The 17,879-nt window shown below is 39.2% G+C and overlaps 1 protein-coding gene across 1 annotated transcript in view; it reads left to right on the forward strand.

The window, feature by feature from the left end:
• LOC124796433 (1-phosphatidylinositol 4,5-bisphosphate phosphodiesterase gamma-1) overlaps positions 1-17,879 on the forward strand; it is a 248,485-nt gene that overhangs the window by 39,349 nt on the left and 191,257 nt on the right. The window contains exon 7 of the mRNA XM_047260620.1: positions 14,400-14,606. Within this exon, the coding sequence (XP_047116576.1) occupies positions 14,400-14,606 (207 nt within the window). The remainder of the gene's footprint in view (positions 1-14,399; positions 14,607-17,879) is intronic.

Raw genomic sequence — 17,879 nt, forward strand, 5'->3', positions numbered from 1 at the left:
CCTCCCTTCACATTAAGACCCCTAATGCCCATGGCCTTTCCGCTATTGAACTCAATCTTCCCCAATGCCTGACTGATATGAAACCTACAATCTCCTTATTGTTCACCGTGACCAAATATATTCTCACCCACAAATACTTCTCATTTGAAGGCATCACCTGCAAACAATTCTGTTGTATGGCAATAGGCACATGAACAACACCATCCTAGCCAACCTACTCATGGGCCATCTAGAGAAATCCTTCCTTACCACACAGAATCTCAAACCCCTCATGCGGCTCAGATTCACTGATGATATATTCATGATTTGGATCCTGGGTCAGGACACCCTATCTATATTCCTTCAGAATCTCAACACCTTCTTCCCCATTTGCCTCACCCAGTCTTCCTCACCCCAACAAGCCACCTTCTTCAATGTTGACCTCCATCTCAAAGATGGCTACATCAGTACCTCCACCCATATCAAACCTACAATTTACCAGCAATACCTCCACTCCCCCCCCCCCCCTCCCCTCCCATAAACCATGGGCCTTGCCGTTGGTGGGGAGGCTTGTGTGCCTCAACAATACAGATAGCCGTACCGTAGGTGCAACTACAACAAAGGGGTATCTGTTGAGAGGCCAGACAAACGTGTGGTTCCTGAAAAGGGGCAGCAGCCTTTTCTGTAGTTGCAGGGGCAACAGTCTGGATGATTGACTGATCTGGCCCTGTAACACTAACCAAGACGGCCTTGCTGTTGTGGTACTGCAAACGACTGAAAGCAAGGGGAAACTACAGCCATAATTTTTCCCGAGGGCATGCAGCTTTACTGTATGATTAAATGATGATGGGGTCACCTTGGGTAAAATATTCCGGAAGTAAAATAGTCCCTCATTCGGATCTCCGGGCGGGGACTACTCAAGAGGACATTGTTATCAGGAGAAAGAAAACTGGCGTTCTACGGATTGGAGCATGGAATTTCAGATCCCTTAATCGGGCAGGTAGGTTAGAAAATTTAAAAAGGGAAATGGATAGGTCAAAGTTAGATATAGTGGGAATTAGTGAAGTTCGGTGGCAGGAGGAACAAGACTTTTGGTCAGGTGAATACAGGGTTATAAATACAAAATCAAATAGGGGAATGCAGGAGTACGTTTAATAATAAAAAAAAAAAAAAAAAAAAAAATAGTGCGGGTAAGCTACTACAAACAGCATAGTGAATGCATTATTGTGACCAAGATAGACACAAAACCCACGCCTACTACAGTAGTACAAATTTATATGCCAACTAGCTCTGCAGATGATGAAGAAATTGATGAAATGTATGATGAGATAAAAGAAATTATTCAGGTAGTGAAGGGAGACGAAAATTTAAGTCATGGGTGACTGGAATTCGAGTGTAGGAAAAGGGAGAGAAGGAAGCATAGTAGGTGAATATGGATTGAGGCTAAGAAATGAAAGAGGAAGCCGACTGGTAGAATTTTGCACAGAGCATAATTTAACCATAGCTAACACTTGGTTCAAGAATCATGAAAGAAGGTTGTATACATGGAAGAACCCTGGAGATACTAGAAGGTTTCAGGTAGAATATATAATGGTAAGACAGAGATTTAGGAACCAGATTTTAAACTGTAAGACATTTCCAGGGGCAGCTGTGGACTCTGACCACAATCTGTTGGTTATGAACTGTAGATTAAAACTGAAGAAACTGCAAAAAGGTGGGAATTTAAGGAGATGGGACCTGGATAAACTAAAAGAACCAGAAGTTGTGCAGAGTTTCAGGGAGAGAATAAGGGAACAATTGACAGGAATGGGGGAAATAAATACAGTAGAAGAAGAATGGGTAGCTTTGAGGAATGAAATAGTGAAGGCAGCAGAGGATCAAGTAGGTAAAAAGACAAGGGGTAGTAGAAATCCTTGGGTAACAGAATAAATACTGAATTTAATTGATGAAAGGAGAAAATACAAAAATGCAGTAAGTGAAGCAGGCAAAAAGGAATACAAACTTCTCAAAAATGAGATTGACAGGAAGTGCAAAATGGCTAAGCATGGATGGCTAGAGGACAAATGTAAGGATGTAGAGGCTTATCTCACGAGGGGTAAGATAGATACTGCCTACAGGAAAATTAAAGAGACCTTTGGAAAAAAGAGAACCACTTGCATGAATATCAAGAGCTCAGATGGAAACCCAGTTCAAAGCAAAGAAAGGACAGCAGAAAGGTGGAACGAGTATATAGAGGGTCTATACAGGGGCGATGTTCTTGAGGACAATATTATGGAAATGGAAGACGAGGTAGATGAAGATGAAGTGGGAGATATGATAATGCGTGTAGAGTTTGACAGAGCACTGAAAGACCTAAGTCGAAACAGGGCCCCAGGAGTAGACAACATTCGATTAGAACTACTGACAGCCTTGGGAGAGCCAGTCCTGACAAAACTCTACCATCTGGTGAGCAAGATGTATGAAACAGGCGAAATACCCTCAGACTTCAAGAAGAATATAATAATTCCAATCCCAAAGAAAGCAGGTGTTGACAGATGTGAAAATTACCGAACTATCAGTTTAATAAGTCACAGTTGCAAAATACTAACGCGAATTCTTTACAGACGAATGGAAAAACTGGTAGAAGCCGACCTCAGGGAAGAGCAGTTAGGATTCCGTAGAAATGTTGGAACACGTGAGGCAATACTGACCCTATACGACTTATCTTAGAAGAAAGATTAAGGAAAGGCAAACCTATGTTTCTAGCATTTGTAGACTTAGAGAAAGCTTTTGACAATGTTGACTGGAATACTCTCTTTCAAATTCTGAAGGTGGCAGAGGTAAAATACAGGGAGCAAAAGGCTATTTACAATTTGTACAGAAAGCAGATGGCAGTTATAAGAGTGGAGGGACATGAAAGGGAAGCAGTTGTTGAGAAGGGAGTGAGACAGGGCTGTAGCCTCTCCCTGATGCTATTCAGTCTGTATATTGAGCAAGCAGTAAAGGAAACAAAAGAAAAGTTTGGAATATGTATTAAAATCCATGGAGAAGAAATAAAAACTTTGAGGTTCGCCGATGACATTGTAATTCTGTCAGTCTGTGAAGTCGTTTGTGAAAGTATTTGTATGGAGTGTAGCCATGTATGGAAGTGAAACATGGACGATAAATAGTGTGGACAAGAAGAGAATAGAAGCCTTCAAAATGTGGTGCTACAGGAGAATGCTGAAGATTAGATGGGCAGATCACATAACTAATGAGGAGGTATTGAATAGAATTGGGGAGACAAGGAGTTTGTGGCACAACTTGACTAGAAGAAGGGATCGGTTGGTAGGACATGTTCTGAGGCATCAAGGAATCACCAATTTAGTACTGGAGGGCATCGTGGAGGGTAAAAATCGTAGAGGGGGATTAAGAGATGAATACACTAAGCAGATTCAGAAGGATGTAGGCTGCAGTAGGTACTGAGAGGTGAAGAAGCTTGCACAGGATAGATTAGCATGGAGAGCTGCATCAAACCAGTCTCAGGGCTGAAGACCACAACAACAACAACAACAACCACAACAACAACAACCACAACCACAACAACAACCACCCCCACTTCGACAGCTCCCACCTATTCTCTACCAAGAAGTCCTTCCATACAGCCTGGCCACCTGTGGCTGTATCATCTATAGTTTTCTGCTCCTGGGCTGGTCCATTTAGACCACAAGGTCCATCCATGCCATGTGGCCCATAGCTTGCAATTTGCTGTCAGGCTAATGCCGTAATGCTCCTTCCATGTGCGTAGTCTGCAGTGCTCATTTCATCCACATTTTGAAGGGTCGTAAAATATCGTGTGACCTCTCCAAGTGTATGAGGGTGATCCCATAAGTACCCGACCCAACAAAGAAAACACAAAAATTTTGGAAAAATGTATTTATTTTTCAACATAATCTCTTTTCAGCTCTATATACTTTTCCCAGCGATGTTCAATGAGTTTTATACCCTTTTTATAATGAGAACTGAATAACTCCTCAAAATAGTTATTAACTGCCAACATCACGTCTTCATTTGTTGAAAATCTTCGACCACCAAGTCATTTTTTCAAGTTTGGAAACAGAATATAATCCGAGGGGGCTAAATCTAGTGAATAGGGTGCATGAGGTAGCAATTCAAACTTTAAGTAATTTTTGCCATTGCAATAACAGACTTGTGAGCTGGTGCAGTGCTCATTTCATCCACATTTTGAAGGGTCGTAAAATATCGTGTGACCTCTCCAAGTGTATGAGGGTGATCCCATAAGTACCCGACCCAACAAAGAAAACACAAAAATTTTGGAAAAAATGTATTTATTTTTCAACATAATCTCTTTTCAGCTCTATATACTTTTCCCAGCGATGTTCAATGAGTTTTATACCCTTTTTATAATGAGAACTGAATAACTCCTCAAAATAGTTATTAACTGCCAACATCACGTCTTCATTTGTTGAAAATCTTCGACCACCAAGTCATTTTTTCAAGTTTGGAAACAGAATATAATCCGAGGGGGCTAAATCTAGTGAATAGGGTGCATGAGGTAGCAATTCAAACTTTAAGTAATTTTTGCCATTGCAATAACAGACTTGTGAGCTGGTGCAGTGCTCATTTCATCCACATTTTGAAGGGTCGTAAAATATCGTGTGACCTCTCCAAGTGTATGAGGGTGATCCCATAAGTACCCGACCCAACAAAGAAAACACAAAAATTTTGGAAAAAATGTATTTATTTTTCAACATAATCTCTTTTCAGCTCTATATACTTTTCCCAGCGATGTTCAATGAGTTTTATACCCTTTTTATAATGAGAACTGAATAACTCCTCAAAATAGTTATTAACTGCCAACATCACGTCTTCATTTGTTGAAAATCTTCGACCACCAAGTCATTTTTTCAAGTTTGGAAACAGAATATAATCCGAGGGGGCTAAATCTAGTGAATAGGGTGCATGAGGTAGCAATTCAAACTTTAAGTAATTTTTGCCATTGCAATAACAGACTTGTGAGCTGGTGCATTGTCCTGAATAAACAACACTTTCTTCTTGGCCAAATGTGCCCGTTTTTGCTTGATTTGTCCGTCCAACATTGCAATATGTTTGCATAATAATCACCATTGATAGTTTTTCCTTTTTCAAATTAGTCAGTGAAAATTATCCCACGCGCATCCCAAAAAAACGATGCTGTGACCTTGCCTCCAGATGAAATGGTCTTCGCCTTCTTTGTAGTCGGTCCTCCAATTTGTGTCCATTGTTTTAGTTGTTCTTTTGTCTTGAGAGTGAAGTAGTGGATCCATGTTTCATCCATGGTTATGAAATGGTGAAAAAAATCAGCTTTGTTGCTACGAAACTTTGCTAAACACTCAATTGAAACATCTTCGCGACACTTTTTTCGCTCGAGTGTGAGCAAATGCAGCACAAACCTTGCATGCAGTTTTCTCTTGGCCAGATTGTCAGATAATATGTGATCTACCACACTTTTTGAAATGCTTACTGCGTCTGCTAGCTTGCACACATTGTCAACGATCATCCAGTACTGCTTTGCAGATTTTCTTCACCATTTCTGGAATCATTATCTCATCCAGTCGACCACTGCGATGCCAGTCTTGGCAGCTCATGTGGCCTCATTTAAAGCCAGCTACCCAATATTTTACTGTTTTCAACAAAGGAGTACTCTCTCCTAAAGTAGAATCTAGCTCAACTTTAATATTGGTTGCACTGATGCCTTAAAAGGTAGTATTGCATCACATAATGATGACCAATTGTCTCCATTTTCACAAGTTCACTCACAAAATTCACTATTGATGGCTGCCAAACAAATGCTAAACAATGTGGCACCTTCAAACTTGAAACATATGCTTCATAGATCATATACTTTCTAATCAAAATATATTTTTCAACAACAACTGCCATCTCTCTGTCAGGCCGTGTACTTGTGCGACCACCCTTGTATAAGGTAAACTAAGGCTGCAAGGTCTATTTTGCTACAGCATAAGCAATCACATGTACTTTTACATTCCATACAAAAGACTTGATGAAGTAAAATGTGACAGTTATAAATATGGCTGCCACAAAACGTTTTAATATACAGGGTGAAGAAAAATTCCAAACACTTGGACTTTGCAGTGCACATCCTAGCAATACAAAAATTTTCTCCTGCATATATTTTGGGTTGTAAATGGACGTTAAAGATGGGCAATCTGGCAACTCTCTAATCATGTGTACAATAACTACCTCTGTCAGGATATATAATAGTAGTGCTGTGCAGTTGGTGCAGTGGATAGTGTTTTGAATTAGGATGCGGGAGGTCGAAGGTTTGATTCTGTGTGGAGGGTCATTTGTTTTTATTTGCTAAAAGTAGTGTGCAAGATATGGTATGTGGCATCTTAATCGCCATACAGTGATCAAAGTGGGTCTTATACAAAACATTTGCAGTTACGTACTATGAACACAGAAATGGAAGTACAATAATTTTTATTGGTCAGCTTTTAAAGAAACCTTTTGCACATGTCGTGGATGCAAATTGTTTCACACAACTGCATCTACTAGATTCCAAGCTTGTTTTGTGTGTACCCTCTGCCAATAGTCCCACTGATTAATTCAAACTATTATTATTGCCACATTCAGGTCCATTACATTTCTTTAGGGCCTTAACATTACCAGTAGGGCTAGCAAATAATTTTGATCGGGCCATTGGGAGAGGGTGTACAGAAAACTAGATTTGGAATCTAGTAGATGCAGTGGTGCAAAATAATTTGCGTCCACAATATGCAAGAGATTTCTTTAAAAGCTGACCAGTGAAAAGATTGTATTCCCATTTCTCTGTTCACAGTATGTAACTGCAAATGTGTTGAAGACAACCCACTGTAATCACTGTATGACAATTAAGACACCACATACTGTACCACGCAGATTGCTTTTACCAAATAAAAACAAATAAGTTTTACAAAACTGCAACCATTCACTTTTTTGAATAATTATGTTTTATTCCATGAACCGGTTTTCAAACCTTTTCAGGTTCATCTTCAGATGGTTTCAGGAAGTTACATCGTTATTGCTAGCGGGTTCAAAAACCGGTTCATGGAATAAAACATAATTGTTAAAAACAGTGACTGGCTGCAGTTTTGTGTAATGTATTTACATTCAATTTACGGTCATGGTTCTAAAATATCTGTAATGGGTAAGCATAAAAACAAATAAGCCTCAACCCAGAATCAAACTCTCAACCTCTGACATGTTAACCCAAAACGCTATCCATTGCACCAACTGCACAGCATTGTTCTACCTGCTGATGGAGATAGTTACCACGTATGTGTTTACAGTGTTGCCAGATTGCCAATCTTTAACACCCATTTACTGCCCAAAATACGCGAAGGGCAAAATTTTGTGAGAAGCATTTTTGTATTGACAGTGTGTGACGAATTGCACCATCAAGTCAGAGTTGCGAATTTTTATTCACCCTGTATATAATTTCCATCTGTACTTACATAAAGTAAAATTATGCAATTTTACAGTAAATAATTTTGGTTATAACCTTACAAAATAATAGTATATACGTAGGACGTTTTGAGCTCTTACTGTCTTCATTTTCTTTGAAATGATAAGTTGCATGTAATTAAAATGTGTTGCACCTAAGTGCTAGTAGCAGCAATATTTAAAATGTTATGTGCCAGTTTACAAAGGTTTTGGAAGGCAATGCTGCTTTAATTCCCCCCAGGAAAACAACATATTTGGGTCTTTATTGTCTGGCTTATCAGTTGAGCTTTTGTGCCACACTATATGGCTTCTACTCAACAAATCTAAAGTCACACCAAAAAAATAATGATGCCAAAAGAATACCTATCTGATACCACCATTTTCCACACACAAGCAAAAATATGTCTCTTAAATCTTTCACAACAGTGTTTTTGGATAAAAAGTTCTGAGTTAATTTGCTGTGTCAGAATTCGTATAAACCCCCAAGGTTTCAGTGATGAATGCTACCATCAAAAGCTTGAGATGGAATTCTAATCTGACACACAGTTTAACTGAGAACTTTTTATCCAAAAATATCTCTGATGTGTTTCATCAAAGTAGTCTTTCTCTTTCACTATGTAAAAGTTCACACACTGACACAATAAGATAGAGTCTCTAGCTCCACAGTATTTTATATGAAATGAGAACATATTCACAGTGTTCATCCATGAACACTCAACAATTGCAGTAGCTGTTGCAAGATTATGTCCACGTCAGACCAGACAAACTTAAGCAACACCAATTATAAGAAACCTGTGAATTGTGGTTCCCTTTGTTCAATCATGCTAAATCATACAGTTGTAATGATAGTTGTACTTTCCTTTATCAGTCAGGTTATTCATCTGGCGCAAGTGAAGTTTGTGGATGTAAAGTTTTCTCTGTCGTTCAGGGAATACCACGTCCACAAACTTCCAGGGCTGATCATTGCAGGACTCTCCTACCAAAATGGACAAATTAGCAGTTTTATCTCATAGGTCTGAGATGTTCTGTCTGTCAATTCTGTCACCCAAAATTGCACAGTCTTTCACACCAGGCAAAAATTTTTACAACGGATATTGATTTATTTATCAAACAATTTATTTCGGTACCTTTAACAGCTATTTTTACAAGCCAATCACATTGTGTGGTAGGTGCAAATGCTTCACTTAGAGACAGCATATAAAATGAAATTCTAGTTACTACTTGCCAGCATTAACAAACAACCACTGCATGGTGATGTCATGTGGTTGCCTTGAGGAAATATTGTGGGATACACAAAACATGTCATTTAATTTATCCCTAATGCTTTAGACAGGTATCTGCTGTTCAAAGTTATGGGGCTCGGAAAAAATGCATGAAGATTCAATAACCATGTTAAAAAGCTACTCTGAAGCAAAGGGAGCTTGTGATGGACTTTAAATCTGTTTAAATTTTTTGCTTATTCCAGATTGTAATTCTCTTAGTGTGCAGTGTTTTAAGTTCTGTTACTACCTAATCGACTCATTTCTGTTCATTATCACCATTATGCAGCATTTTCTTCCTTCCTTGTCTCCTTCTCAGCTATAAAATTTTCAATACCTGTGTAGTCTGATATGTTTCCTAGTTCTATTCCAGTGTTTTCAAAGTGAATAAAACTTTTTGTCATTTTTACTGTAATAAACCTATGTTTTTGTTTGATATACCGGCAACATATAGCAGTGTTCATGAAATTCCATATTTGTATTATCAGAGTGGGGTGAGTGACCTTCTTCTTCTTCTTCTTCTTCTTCTTCTTCTTGTCCTTTAAAATCATGATTAATATAATCTTTATGTTCGAACACAAGAACACTATAATTTATTGCTCAAACAGCACACACACACATTGAAAACAAGGTACAATAAACAAGTGGCTGGCGGAGGCTAGCGCACCAGCTTATATAGACATTAGTTCCAACAGGGGGTGCATCCATCAGGCTGTACATGCAGCTGCTGTCATTTTAGCAGGCTCAGCAGCCTCTAGTGGCTGAATAAAATACAAACTTCACAGGTGATCTCTGAAGTGGTACACACACAGAATTGTTAGTTCCAGCACTCGTCTTCCTTTGCAAAGAAGTGAGCACTGTGCTCACATCCATTTCTTCTGTGGTTGACTTAGGTTCTTGAGTCATGCGATGCACTGCCACCAGTAATAGGAAAACTATCAACAACATTTTGAACTTCCATGTCTAACTCAAAACAAAGAAATTCCTCTTTATCAAACACTGGATCTGGACTGGTCGACAAATGCGATAAGCTGTCAGCATTTGCATGTTGTGCTGTAGGTTAGAAATGTGTCTCATAATTGTATCATGGCATGAAAAGAGCCCACTGCTATAAACAATGTGCGGCTTTGTTTGGTAAGCACGCTGAATGGTTAAAAAGAAACGCTAGTGGTTTGTGGTCTGTGATCAGGTGAAACTTAAGCTTTTATAGGAAACACGAAATTTTTTAGTGGATACACGATTGTCATAGCCTCTTTCTCTATCTAAGAATAACATTGTTGTGCTGAATTTAAAAATTTGGAGACATATGCAATAGGGCGTTCAGCTTCATCTGTATACTTATGAGCGAGGGCTGTGCCAGTGCCAAACTGAGACATGTCCATCACTAACACAAGGTGCTAAACTTGCTGAAAAGTAAGCAAACAAGATTCTGACTGCAGCTTAGATTTCAACAACTTGAATGCTCGGTCACGAGCCGCTGACCAGTGGAAAGTAACATCTTTACGTAATAAAGTGTGGAGTGGTTGTGCCGCAGTAACAGTGTCTGGTATGAATTTGTGCTAGTACAAAACTGTTTCATCATAATCTGAAACTGAAATCCTGTTGCACAACAAAGTCCTGCAGAAAATAGAGAGGAAAATTCAGCCCGGAGAGCATCTAACTGTTGATGCGGAACTTATCAGAAATCATGTGCACTTCATCATCAATGGAGAATCCAAACAGTTTAAAAGTGTCCAAACCAAACAGATTTTCAGTGTAAGTATTGCCCACAGCTAGGAATGTTAATGAATGAACCACAGCCTTGTTAGTCACAGGTGCTGGAAAATGTCCAGGAATGGGAATCTGTTGTTTGTTATAGCCCACCAGCCTCCATGACACTGGAGTCAGAGGAAGAGAACCAAAATCCACATAAATCTGAGAATTAACCAATATTGCTGCTGCACCCATGTCCACCTGCATTCTCCATGGTTTGTTAAATACATGCACTTGAGTGTGTAACTTGCTTTGAGGTACCATCACTGCTGACACACTGTACACATCCACATTTGTTTCATCCTCACTTGGGTTTGGAAAGGAGTTACATACAGAAGCACTGTGTCCTTTCTTATGGCACCTATTACACATTGCCCAGCACTTGGAACACACAATGTGGGCCATTCATATTGAATGAAGCAGTATGGGCATGAAGGTTACAGTGTCTGAGGCTGTCGCTATTGTGAGATGGATTGTTGTTGTCGTGAACCTGAGACGTCTGCTGGACTGCTGCAGTAGCATCTATGTTCCCTTGCGAACTGACTGAAGGCTATGAGGATTGAGAGGAACTGATTTCTGAAACCTTGGACCAGGTTTCTTTCTGACTACCTGCACCTTGAGAAACCTCCAATGATTGAACTATATTCAGTACTTCCGCAAGTGCAGGATTTTCACACTGTAGAGCTCCCACTGAAACTTCCCCGTCGAGACCACAAACCATTTGATCTCCATAGGATTCCTTAAGGACATTTGTCACAAAGTTACGATGGCTAAGTTCATATAGTTCTGCTGCCTATGCCCTGTATGACTGGTTTGGCCGCTTTTGACAGCTGTAAAACTACACACGAACAGCACTAACACTATATTTTTGCAGTGATAGGTACAAAGTGATGCCCGTGCGCACATAAAATTTTTAGTTACAGCACTTTATTTTTCTGATGATCACAGTGAGTGGTGAAACACGTGCGCCTTCTGCTCCTGTCACTTTTGTAGCTACGTGCTGAACAATGTGGTGCAGTACTTAAAACACTGGAATAGTATTTGGGAGGACAGAAGTTCAAATCCCTTACTGACAACCAGATTAAATTTTTTTGGAATTTATTTAATCTCTTAAGAGGAATGATGTTGTGGGTACTTTGAAAAGGTGTGTCTGATTTGCTTCTCTATCCTTCTCTGTCTTGAGCATGCATTCCGTCTCTAATGATCATGATATTGGTGGAATGTTAAACCAGCCCAAGCCCCTTGCTAAAATAAAACAAAGCAAAATATCATTTAGACAGGGTTTATAAATGAGAGTAAGCTGCAGTTGTTTTGAATAATGAAAGCATCATTCATAAAGAATTGCAGTGAATGTCCTACTCTGAGGTCCTCTCCAAGTTACATAATAGGCCACAAAACAGAAGGACTGTCTAAAAAGTCATTCAACTGCAAATAAAACTTAAAATTGACTGAAAGAATGATTTTTCTTGCTACCAACTAGTTTAATCTGACATAACTCATTCCCAAATATATACAGGGTGTTTCAGAAAGGACATTACAACTTTAAAAATTCATATAAATTTATTGAAAGAAGAAATAGAGTTGGGTTTAGTGTTATTTTGCAGAGAAAAACACCAAGTTCTTTTTTTACCTTGAGCTGAAGATGTATGTAGCTTCCATTGATTACCCTGCACACATCGCAGTGGAAGTCAGTTTCTTCCCAAATTTGCTGTAGCATTCCAGGTGTAACTTGCTCAGTGGTGGCTAAATTCTTGCTCTAAGTTTGGGTAGAAAAGCTGGCACAGAATGTACGAACATGATGTCCTTGATGAATCTCTCCACCCCCGCTCCCCTCCTTCCCCCCCCCCCCCCCCCCCCAAAGAAAAAATAAATAAAATAAAAATGCGTGATGTCAGGTCTGGGTTACGTGGGGGCCTTGAAATTGGCACATTATGGCCAATCCATTGACCTGGAAAAAAGTCACTGAGAAAATCCCGGATGTCGCCAGGTAGTGGCATAGTGCACTGTTTGCATGAAGTAAACATTTCATTCTTGGTCATCCTTGTTGTAACATATCCAGGTGCACTATCCTATTGATGGATCTCTCATGGAAAAAAAAGGACCCGTACACTTTGTTCTTGCTCAGTGCACAAAAAACGTTCAGTTTACGGCTGTCACGAACGTGTTGCAATGTTTGATGTGCATTTTCACTGCCCCAAATCCTACAGTTATGTGTTAACCTTGCCACTTAAGTGAAAAGTCGAGTCATCAGAAAAGATGATATTGTCCATGAAATGTTAATTCTCCTGCAATTGATTTAACATATCCACACAATTTTTGTGAGCAACTTTATCAGTGTCTTTTACTGCTTGTACGGTCATCAGTCTGTATGGTTTCAAGTGCAAATGGTTCCTCAACACATGTCCAACATTCGTATGAGGGATTTGCACTTCACGAGATGCATGCCGCATTGATTTTGTAGAGCTGTTGGCACAATGTTGTCTCACTTGCTCAATGACGACATCAGATGTGCTTGGATGATTTCCCACGTGTTACCGAGCACCCTGTTGCTACGAAACTTCTGTGCTAGTCATAAATTGTAGGCCTACTAGGAGGATCTTTAGTGTGGTTGGTACGGAAATTGCATTGAACTGTTATTGCCGACTTTGATTCTTCAAATGAAAGTGCACAGCTAGCACTCTGGGGTCTAGTGAAGGCAGTCTTCTTTAATGCGACTGCCGCTAGCACTCCTTATGATGCAATTTGGCACTAGCGAATTATGCGAGACAAAACTTGATATATTTCCATACAAATTGACACTACAGTCACCTATGTAGGTGCTATGAATTAATTTATATGAATTTTCAAAGTTGTAAAGTCCGTTTTGAAACACCTTGTATTTTTTTCTTACTTTCATCACATAAACTACTTTCACACACGATTTAAATCAAACACAATATTTTTAAATGTCTCCCTGGCCATCACCTATTACCTATGGCTGCATGCAAAACTCCCAAGTTAATTTGTAACAAGTTAAAATTGTATGACTGGCTGGGAGTCAAGCTGTACAGTGCAGTACCTGCAAAAGCCAGATGTTCAGGCTAGACAGAGCCCTAGTCTGGCACAGTATTTTAACTTGTCACAAATCTAAACTGTCATATATATTCTGCCAAAAAGCAGAAAAGTATTACTACACTCCTGAATTCGCTTGGGCGTGCTGTTCAGTGTTCTTTATGCTGTTTTGTTATCCAGTGATGGTCAGCATCCCTTTGAAAAGGCTGACTGGCAGCTCAGATGGGCTCCTTCTGTCTTATTATGCTGTCATCTTTTTGGCTATATCTCTGTGGCTTGACAATAATTACTAATATATTGTGAGTAAATGATAAACACAGAGACCATCTCTGGTAACTCATATCAGCCTGATTTAATTCATTTGGCAATAGAGAATTTGCATTATCAAATTTCACAGGTTGTGCTTCCAAGCAGCTTCGAGCAGTGGTTAAGCGACTCTTATTTTGTAGTACCTGCGTCTGACCACAGTTTTCCAAAATTCCAGGAGGGTTCATTTGAAAAGGACGTGGCCAGTTTCCCTCTCCATCCATGCCCTGTTCAATCCTTTGCTCAGTGTCTAATAATCTTCTCTTTGACAGCATCAAACACTAATCTTCCCTCCTTAAAGGTCATGCGTAGACTGCAGGTCAAGGAATAAATCGTGTTATGTGCAGATATTTGTTAAAACTCACTTAAAAGTATTTTTAAAGATACTGCATGCAATTTTGTATTTTTTGGTAATTGTATCTTAATTTTGACTTCCCCATAATTAATATTGCACCTCAGTTAATCTAAGGTAATGTCAGTGATTGTTATGCCAACTTTCTTTGTCTTTATTGTCACTGGTAACATCACATTGCATCCTCCAGATGAATTTTGAGTTACATATATGCTCTAATGCCAAATTGTTTTTAGATATTTAACAGGTGACCAATTCTCAAGTGAATCGTCCACTGAAGCTTATGTTCGCTGTTTACGAATGGGTTGCCGATGCATAGAACTAGACTGCTGGGATGGTCCTGATGGTATGCCATTCATCTACCATGGGCATACTTTAACGACAAGGATAAAATTTCTGGATGTTGTTAAAACTATCAAGGAACATGCATTTGTTACATCAGAGTAAGTATGTATATTATTTTTTATCACTTGTCTTTATGAATGTTCCTTAAGTTTTTTCCAGTTATTATGCACAGAACTGTACAAATTATAAATATAGTATTAAGGAAAGGGTAGATTGCTACTCGCCATGTAGAGGAGACTGCAGACAGGCACAGCAAAACGACTGCTATATGTTTGTGCTTTTGGCCTAAAGGCCTTCTTCTAAAGTGGAAACACACACACACACACACACACACACACACACACACACATTCACACAAGCAAAATCCATACGTAAATAATCACTTTATTCCATTGTACAAATTATATTTATATCTTTAAATAGTGTGCTGAATATGTGAATGAATTTTTTGAGCTGTTAGGTGAGACAACAGAAAATGTAAATAAAAATCACTCCAAAATTTTAATTGGAGATTTTAATGCACAGTTAAAGAGAGAAAAGAGATATGGAGACATAAAAGGGAAATAGCCAGCAAAAAGAACAACAAACAGCACTGACATGCGGCCAATGGAATTCTGCAGAAACCATGATATGATCTCAAAGTCAACATACTTGAAGAAAAGACCAAATAAGCTCAACACACGGAGATATCCAGACTGGAAAAAAGGAGAGTGATGACTGTATCATCTCTGTGTGGATAAAAATTATCATGGTGAAATCTACAGCGTGAAAATTCTAACAAGGGAACCTCCCCATCGCACCCCCCTCAGATTTAGTTATAAGTTAGCACAGTGGATAGGCCTTGATAAACTGAACAGAGATCAATTGAGAAAACAGGAAGAAGTTGTGTGGAACTGTGAAAAAATAAGCAAAATATACAAACTGAGTAGTCCATGGGCCACATAAGCAACATCATGGACGAAGTGTGTTTAGAAGCGCCGTGGTCCCGTGGTAGCGTGAGCAGCTGCTGGACGAAAGATCCTTGGTTCAAGTCTTCCCTCGAATGTAAATTTTACTTTCTTTATTTTTGCATAGTTATTATCTGTCCGTTCGTTCATTGACATCTCTGTTCACTGTAATAAGTTTAGTGTCTGTGTTTTGCGACCGCACTGCAAAACCGTGCGATTAGTAGACGAAAGGACGTGCCTCTCCAATGGGAACAGAAAACATTTGATCGTAAGGTCATAGGTCAACCGATTCCTCCACAGGAAAACACATCTGATATATTCTATACGACACTGGTGACGGCATGTGCGTCACATGACAGGAATATGTTGTCGACCCACCTAACTTGTACACTTGGCGAATGGGTAAAAAGATTCTTCTACCTTGCCCGATTTAGGTTTTCTTGTGGATGTGATAATCACTCCCAAAAAAGTGATGAAAACATAAGAGTTTGTCACATAAACTGAAAATAAAAAATTAAAATTTTCACTTGGTGGAAGATTTGAACCTAGGACCTTTTGTTCTGCAGCTGCTCACGTTACCACGAGACCACGGCGCTCCTGCGTTTCTGTCGTCCTTATTGTTGCTTATCTTCCCTTGAACTACTCAGTTTGTATATTTTGCTTATTTTTTCACAGTTCTACACAACTTCTTCCTGTTTTCTCAATTGATCTGTGTTCAGTTTTTCAAGGCCTATCCACTGTGCCAACTTATAACTAAATCTGAGGGGGGTGCGATGGGGAGGTTCCCTTGTAAGAAGGAAAGAAAAAGAAGAAAAAGGCTCCAAAGAAGATAACCTAGAACCATCATAAATTGATAAATAACAAGGAATGCGAGAACAGACAAAAAATATGAAAATAACAAATGTTCTAGAGGAAATAGTTCCCCAATTGAAACAAATAGCAGAAGAAGTAACCCCAATAAATCCAAGGAAAAAATGCCAATGGTGGACTGATGTGTGTAATAAAACAGTGGTAGGTGACCTCTGAGCCTGATAAAAGTATCAGTCATAAAACAGAAGAATTGCACTTGGAACTCACAAAGCAAAGAATGATAACCAAAAAAATAGTAAGAATTAAATGCCAGTACCAAAAAAGATATACTTCTAAGAATAGAAACAAGTAGTGAGAAAACAAACTTAAGAATTATTACAAAATATTTAGCATAAACTACAAAGATAAGATCCTCCAACATTAATGTTAAAGCATTAAAATAATGTAATAAGCTGACCCATAGCAATAGGAAAAAATACAGAAATTTTATATACCCTTATTAAAACATGAGCAGAAAATATAAACCCACCCACAATGCATGTAGTCTATAAAGCTTTGAAAGAATTAAAAAACTACAAAGGAAGTGGAGAAGATCAAATATTTGGGGAACTTTGGAACTATGCAGCAGAACCAATGGCAATATTGTTACACCAATGCATAGTCAAAATCTGGAACAAAGAAGAACTGCCATAACATCGGCCTACAGCTATAATCCATCCATTACACAAAACGAAGACAAATCAAATCCAGACAACAGTAGAGGTGTTCCCCTTTTGGATATCACATGTAAAGTCATGTCAAGACTGATTGAGTGGCGCAGTGGTTGGCAGACTGGACTGTCATTCGGGAGGACAATGATTCAACCCATGTCCAACCATCCTGATTTAGGTTTTCAATTATTTCCCTAAATTGCTTCAGGCAAATGCTGGGATGGTTCCTCTGAAAGGGCATGAGCGAGCTTGTGCTCCATCTCTAATGACCTCATTGTCGATAGGACATTAGTATCTCCTCCTCCCTCCTCCTCCTCCTCCTCCTCCTCCTCCTCCTCCTCCTCGTGTCAAGAATTCTATACAAACGTTGCAAAGTTAACTGCAAATGGCACTAGGAAAATATTGAGGAGGATTTAGGCCAGGAAGCTCATGATTGTATCCACAAATCTTCAGCGGTGAAGGTGGTAAGAAATTTGGGACTCCATCCCAAATTAATAAAAATTATAAAATTAACTCTAACAAGCACCAAATCTCAAGTAAGCTTCAGACAGGAAATATCTGAGCTGTTTATGATTAAAACTGGGTTAAGCCAGGGAGATGGTTCATTGCCATTATTTTTCAACTGTACTTAATCTTACTTAATGGGGGAGTGTTACAAGGAAAATCTTAAATGTAAGAATTGGCAACAAGAAAGATCAAATAAACTTTGTTGTAACTGCAACCAGGACGGTCGCGGGGTAGCACTGACGAAAGGCGTGGCAGGACCCGCGGAGAGGCCCGCAAACAACACAACGGAAAAGGACGGACACGACCAACGTAGGACAGAACGAATACGACAAGACCGAACAACAGAGTCACAAGGAAACGAACTCGTACACGAACCAGGAAGAAAGCAGTCTAGCAC

The sequence above is a fragment of the Schistocerca piceifrons genome, chromosome 4, assembly GCF_021461385.2.
Source record: "Schistocerca piceifrons isolate TAMUIC-IGC-003096 chromosome 4, iqSchPice1.1, whole genome shotgun sequence".
Taxonomy (NCBI): domain Eukaryota; kingdom Metazoa; phylum Arthropoda; class Insecta; order Orthoptera; family Acrididae; genus Schistocerca; species Schistocerca piceifrons.